We start from the raw sequence: 7,216 nt of genomic DNA, 5'->3' as shown, positions 1-7,216 counted from the left end.
GCGTATTGCAATATGGGCAATATCGAACTCGAGAGGGCCGCTGATTCGAAAGCGGCATTTTTTTTGCTGATGTCAATACTTGAGGGTGGGGTTAGATTCCCTGTAGACCCCCTCATAATAGGTACCCTAGGATTCTACGGTCTATGCCCCGACTAGCTCCCCCCAAATTTTTATAGAGTCGTTAGTTGCGTCAGCCAGCTAAATCAGCTGTTCGGATTGCAACTAAATCATCATGACATCAATTTTATGTATAAACTGTGCGGCCATTTTTCAAGTGACTATTATTTGAAAACTAGAGATATGCGAGTCCGGCTTATCTCTTGCCTGCCTGACTCTAATAAAAACTCAGCCAACGAGTTTGTTCAGGTGCGCGACAACTGGCTTGCCGGTGAGCTACTCTACCCACTTTTGCCGCGTAATGTTGGTCGGTACCAAGAACCTTTGATTACTTTTGACTATGCATCTTTTCATTGTTTGATCCATTACCTGATCGGTCTGTTTTCGAATTTGCTGCAGAATCAAAAAGGTTTTTGCCAGACTCCCGATTCATACATGCACGGGATCTTAACTTTGTTTTGGGGTCGGAGATTTTTGTGCACGACAACGGGAAACTTCGAGCCTCTCATCTGATCCTCGGCATTAATCCGGTGTACAATACTTGGCAAAACTTCAGCTAGACACTCTTGGTAGATAGTCCGCTCCTGTTGTACGTCGACGTTCGACAGAAAAAATTCCTTCCTCCCGCGCTTACTACTGGTGAAGCTCGAGAACTTGGTCCTCGGTATACAACTGCAGATGACATTTCTCCTGTGAGGGTCGAGTCTGTCGAGCGCGTGTCCCAAAACCAAAGAAGGCACAAAGCTGTCGAACAACCTAAAAACGCCGCTCTAGCGGCCGAGGAAAGAACGACCGAACCAGCAGGTACTTCGGGCGCTAAATTCGACAACGTGGGAGAAATGGTGAAGCATAGGGAGATGACTCTTGCTCAGTTCATTCTTGGCGCCAGATCCGTTTCTCAACCCCAACTCCCCTAAGGGACTGGTCCAATTCTTCCTGTGGGTGAAACCAGGAAGAGAAAAAGAGTCGCAGAGAAGAATGCTCCCCCCCCATCTGACACCCTACGGAAGACTCCGCCCTGCGCAAGGGGTGGGTCCAGGATCCAGGAGACACTGGTTGTCACCCCACCAACAGCTTGGGTCGGGACGAATGTGGTGTTTTCTTCCCACTCGGAGGTCGGTTGGCAACCCACTTTTTAGTTGGGTGATAAGCCTTTACCAGCCAGTGCCAGCGTTCGTCTGTGGGACAAGGGCGAAGGGCGAAGGGGGAAGGGTAGCTCAGAGCTCGGTGCACGACCTCCTGCTTCTCGAGGAAGTCCATTATTTTTCAGAAGGCGACGATGAAACGCTCGTTAGGCGGCTACAATGGCACACCATTGCTGTGATTTCCTAATCTCTTTACCGCATTCGTCGTGTTGTATAGCTTTTCTCCCAATTTCACTCTTTTGTTCCTTTTCTATTTTTAGGCCGCCCAGTTGACTGGTGTTATGGACGGGAGGTTGAAAGATGCAACTGAGGCCGCTGAGCAGGAAAAAGCATTGAAGGACGTGGCCGAGGTTACTGCTAGGGAAAAAGGGGAGGCTATCGTGGCATCAGAGAGGAAGGAAATAGATGCTGAGAAGGCCCGACGAGCAGCTGAGAACAGGTTGACCATCCTAGAGGAGAAGCTAGGCAAGATTGAGCTCAAGCTGGCAACGGCGGATAGCTTGAATCTAACTCAAGCCGATCAAATTGCCGACCTGAAGGAATCCCTCAAGGCCTGCGAGGAAAAATGGTACAACGTGGGCTTTTCGGAAGCTGAAAACTCTACGGAATCGATCATTCACCAGGCTCGGCGCCATGGGTTCAAGGAGGGGTGGCTAGCTGCTCTTCAGGCAATGGGAGTGGCTGAGGACTCCCCGCTATGGAATCCTGAGCAGATCCCTTACCCGACCCTTCCACTCCCCGCCGTTTAGAGTCGGGCCGACGCTACTGATGATGAGGAGACTCCGAGCATGAGGGATTTTGTGCGGGATATTGATGCTCATGTGGAAACAGATGAACCGGAGGTTATGAGCAATGTCCGTACTGGAGCCAACGCTGTTCAAGACCAAACCCCACCGATAATCCAGACAGCTGGAAGCGGAACCGAGCAGCCCGTTACTCCCCTTGCGTCAACTGTCCCTGCCGTTTAAAAATCTAGTTCTGTTCTTTTTCTTTTTGTTGGTTTTGTGTCTGATGAACCTAAATTGCCGGGTTGTGGCGATGGAACAATTTCATTACCTCTTGGATGACTTTGATTAATATTGTTTAAATATCGCTTGTGTTTCCCTATCGCTTGTTTGATAAATGCCAATTTTGCACATGTTTATGGTCAGGCCACTCATCATACCTTTCTCGCTTCTCGTGAGCGGGGACTAGCCCTCCCGCCCTTAGGTTCTTGGTAACTCGGTGTCGCGGGCAGTGTCGAGGGCGAGTCTCTGTCTCAAGAGTGATGTAGTTTAAGGGGTCGAACCGAGGATGGATTTTTGTCCTTGGGTGAAAAAAGTTTATGGTTTCAACATGCTCGGTGATAGGAATCAAACCGTGGATAGGTTCCTGTCCATAGAATGCGTGTAGTTTAAGGTTTCCATCTGCTCGGTGATAGGAATCGAACCGAGGATAGGTTTCTGTCCTTAGAATGCTTGTAGTTTAAGGTTTCCATCTGCTCGGTGATAGGAATCGAACCGAGGATAGGTTTCTGTCCTTAGAATGCGTGTATTTTAAGTTTTCCACTTGCTCGATGATAGGAATCGAACCAGGTTTCTGTCCTTAGAATGCCTGTAGTTTAAGGTTTCCACCTACTTGGTGATAGGAATTGAACCGAGGATAGGTTTTTGTCCTTAGAATACGTGTATTTTAAGGTTTCCACCTACCCGGTGATAGGAATCGAACCGAGGATAGGTTTCTGTCCTTAGAATGCGTGTAGTTTAAGGTTTCCACCTGCTCGATGATAGGAATCGAACCGAGGATGGGTTTCTATCCTTAACGTGACTAAGGTGTCTTCTCATTCGTGATTCTCTCTATATTTATTTCCCAGCACTAATGACCTAAAAATAATAGGGTAAAAACCATCAGTCAATGAACAAATACCGTTATAATAAATAAGTTGAAACGCAAAAATTACACCAAGTCTACATCCTCAGAAAGTAACCGATTAATGATAGAATTTTTTCAAGTTGCGAACATTCTAGGGCCGAGGAAGCGACTTCTCCTCCATCTCCTTCAAGTAGTATGCCCCTGCACCTGCAATAGTAGTCACCCGGTAGGGCCCTTCCCAAGAAGGAGCCAGTTTCCCTGCACTAACGTTTCACGTGTTCCCCATGACCTTGCAAAGTACTAGATCTCCTGCCATGAACTCCCTCTTTCTTATAGCTCTATTGTACCTCCGGGCGAGTTTTTGCTGATATTCTGCCAGCCGAATGGTGGCTGCTTCCCGGTGCTCTTCTAGCAAGTTCAACTGCATTGCCATTAGCTTCTCGTTCTCGTCCAGAGCGAATCCCATGACTCGGGCGCTGCACAGGTTCACTTTGTCGGGGATGACGGCCTCTGCCTCGTAAGTTAGGGAGAAAGGTGTTTCTCCCGTGGATCTCCTAGGGGTGGTTCGGTATACCCACAGGACGCTCGGAAATTCTTCGGCTCACCTGCCTTTAGCGCTCTCCAACCTTTTCTTTAACCCGCTCACGATGGCTTTATTGGTTGCTTCCGCCTGGCCATTACTCTGCGGGTATGCTGGAGTAGAATACCGGTTCCGGATACCGAGGTTACTGCAGAATTCTCGGAAGGCCTTGCTGTCGAACTACAGACCATTATCCGATACAAGAGACTCTGAAACACCAAATCTCGTTACGTTGTTCCTCTACACGAATATCTTGACATCAACATCTCGAATATTTGCCAATGCTTCCGCCTCTGCCCACTTGGTGAAGAAGTTTACTGCCACCAAGAAAAATCTCCGGTTGCCCGTAGCCCTGGGGAAAGGCCCGACTATGTCCAGCCCCTAGCGGGCGAACGGCCAAGGGTTGCTTACTGGGTTCAAGTTTCTGGCAGGCTGGTAGATCATCAGTGCATGTATTCGACACTGTTCACATCTTTGGGAATGCTCGGTTGCATCTTTCCTCATCTGCGACCACCAAAACCCTTGAGTCATTGCCTGGTGAGCCAATGATCGTCCCTCCACGTGGCTACCGCACACACCCTCGTGCAGCTCGGCTAGGAGCTCTTCAGCTTGGTTAGGACGAAGGCACTGCAGGTACGGCCCTTCGAACGATCTCCGATACAATTTTCAATCAGGAGATAACCAGTACCGAGCAGCATTTCGTCTTACGCTGGCAGCCTTTTTCTCGTCTTCCGGGGCTTGGTCTTCTGCGAGGAAGTCAATGATGGGGTCTATCCAGCACTTCTCGGCTATGGTTACTTGAGCAATTGGCGTTCTAGCTACAATACTTAGTTCGGTCACTAACTCCACCCTGATCAGCTAAGGTACCATGTCAGCTATCGATGACGCCAGTGTTGCTAAGGAATCGGCGTGCTGGTTCTGTCCCCGTGCTACTCGTTCAATCTTGACATTTGAAAATTGCCTAGGGTTTGTTTTACCAGCCGTCGATACTCAATCATCCGGGCGTCTTTAGCCTTGAAGTTCCCTTGCACCTGATTAACTACTAATAGAGAATCCGAGTAAACTTCCACTTCTTTGGCCCCTAAATCCATGACGACTTTTAGCCCAGCGAGTAGGGCCTTATATTCGGCCTCATTATTGGAAGCCCTGAAGCCTAGACTGAACGAGTGCTCTAGCTTTAGCCCTTTTGGGGTGATGACCACAATTCCGGCCCCTGCTCCCATTGCATTGGATTCACCATCCACAAATACTTTCCATGGCCTGATTTTCGTGAGGCGGATTACATCCATACTTCTCGGCGAGAATTCGGCAATAAAATCCGTGAGTACTTGCCCCTTCACCGAATTCCTCATCCTGTATCTGATATCAAAAGAACCTAGCCGAGTCCCCCACTTAGCTATCCTCCCCATAAAGTCAGATCTTCTCAATAATGACTGAAGTGGATACTCAGTCAATACATGGACGGTGTGAGCTTGAAACTAATGGGGCAACGTACGGGTGGAATGCACGAGTGCTAGCACCAGTTTCTCTAGTGGTAAATACCTAGTCTCAGCGTCAACTAACGTCTTGCTGATGTAATAAACCGGGAGTTATACACCATTATCCCTCAATAGCACGGCGCTGGCTGCGTGCTCGGATACCGAGAGGTACATGTACAGGTCTTTTCCTGGTTCTGGGGCTGTCAACGTCGGTGCCCACCCAAGGTAGTCTTTAAGATCTCGGAAGGCTTTGTCGCACTCCACGTTCCATTGAAACCCCTTCCACTTCTTCAAAAGGTGATAAAATGGTTGGCACCGATCAGCAAACTTGGAGATAAATCGGTTGAGAGTAGCCAGCATTTTGGTTAATTTTTGAACCTCTTTTGGATTGCCCGGTGGTCTGAGGTGCATCACGGCTTCGATCTGATCGGGGTTAACTTCAATCCCCCGTTTAGTAATAAAATAACCCAAGAATTTTTCGGACCCTACGCCGAAAGCGCACTTCTCGATGTTGAGGCACAGCTGGTGTCGCCGAAGTATCTCAAACACCTCCTTAAGGTCGTCAATGTGCTGCTCCTCTTGCTTGCTTTTTATCACCATGTCGTCAATGTATACCTCAACCGTGCTTCCAATCTTGTCTCGAAACATCCTCGTCATCATTTGTTGATAAGTGGCTCCCGCATTCTTCAATCTGAATGGCATCACGGTGTAGTGATAGTTAGCATCGGGCGTTATGAATGCCATTTTTTCCTGATCCTCAGCGGCTAAAGCAATCTGGTGATATCCTTGGAAAGCATCAAGGAAGCTTATTCTTGGGTGCCCGCATGTAGCGCCCACTAATTGATCAATTTTCGGCATCGGGAACGGATCCTTTGGGCATGCTCGGTTTAGGTCGGTGAAATCAACACAAACCCTCCACTTACCAGACTTCCTCTTCACGACCACTGTGTTTGCGAGCCATTCTGGAAAGAACGTTTCCTTTATGGCCCCCGCCTCTCTGAGCTTCCCAACCTCCTGTCTGACGGCTTCCATATGCTCCTTAGCGAACCTTCTCGGTTTCTGCTTCTTAAGAGGGCATATAGGATCCACATTTAGCTTGTGAACTATAAATTCGGGGTTGACCCCGGGCACTTCATATGGGCTCCAAGCGAATACATCCATGTTTTGTACAAGAAATAGCAGCAACTCCGCCCTTTCCCCGTTATTCAAGCTTGCCCCTATCAAGAAACTCCTTTCTCCTCCTGGCAGAATTTTTACCCTCACCAAATCCTCGGCAACGTTGGTCCCCTCCACCTAGGACCGCTGTAATTGCTATAGGGGATCCTTCATGGTTAATTCCATTTGCTCGGTTTGTTTGCTTGCTGCGGCTACCATGCACTGCCTGGCCACTCGCTGATCACCCCTTGCCACTGTAATCCCCTCCTTTGTTTGAAACTTGACTTTTACGTGCAAGGTGGAATGGTACAACCCCCATTTCGTGGATCCACGGCCTTCCGAGTATTACAGTGTATGGCGAGAAAGAGGCGACCACTATGAATGTCACCACTACCTCCTTTCCTCCCATGTTGACCGGGAGTGAAAGCTGCCTTTCTAGAGTCACTATATGCCCATCGAATCCCATCAACGGCGTATCATACTTGGACAAATCCTCCTCTTTCAGGCCGAGCCCCCTATATAGGTCCGGGTACATCACGTCTGCGCCACTCCCCTGATCTACCATTATTCTCTTTACTATGAAACCCCTTATGCAAGCTGTGACTATTAAAGCATCGTGGTGCGGTTGAGTGGTGCCTTCCAAGTCGTCATCGTCGAATGCTATGGGTTGTCTAGTGTACCTCGGCTCCTTCCCCGGGGATTCTTCGTCCACGCAGCCTTCTGCCGATACCATGGCAAACACCCCTCTTGTTGTGAGTGCTCTAATGCCCCTCGGCATTGCATGGATGACCTCTATTACTCCCAAAGGGGTGGGGAGAGGGTTGCGACGCAGTAGATCTGCTTGCCTTGTTTCCTGATTACCTGTCTCCTCCAAAAATTCTTTCAAATGC

The 7,216-nt window shown here is 48.8% G+C and overlaps 1 protein-coding gene across 1 annotated transcript; it reads right to left on the bottom strand.

Moving 5' to 3' along the window:
- Positions 1 to 6,567: 6,567 nt before the first annotated feature.
- On the bottom strand, positions 6,568 to 7,059 carry LOC142632540 (uncharacterized). The gene has a single exon (XM_075806922.1). It carries the CDS (start codon positions 7,057 to 7,059, stop codon positions 6,568 to 6,570), a length of 492 nt encoding a protein of 163 aa, XP_075663037.1.
- Positions 7,060 to 7,216: the final 157 nt, after the last annotated feature.

Source organism: Castanea sativa, chromosome 4 (genome assembly GCF_040712315.1).
Source record: "Castanea sativa cultivar Marrone di Chiusa Pesio chromosome 4, ASM4071231v1".
In the NCBI taxonomy this organism is placed as follows: domain Eukaryota; kingdom Viridiplantae; phylum Streptophyta; class Magnoliopsida; order Fagales; family Fagaceae; genus Castanea; species Castanea sativa.
This window is presented reverse-complemented; position numbering and strand designations above follow the sequence as displayed.

Excerpts from the sequence above, each read along its gene's own strand:
- LOC142632540 (XM_075806922.1), bottom strand. The coding sequence starts at position 7,059 with ATGGTATCGGCAGAAGGCTGCGTGGACGAAGAATCCCCGGGGAAGGAG.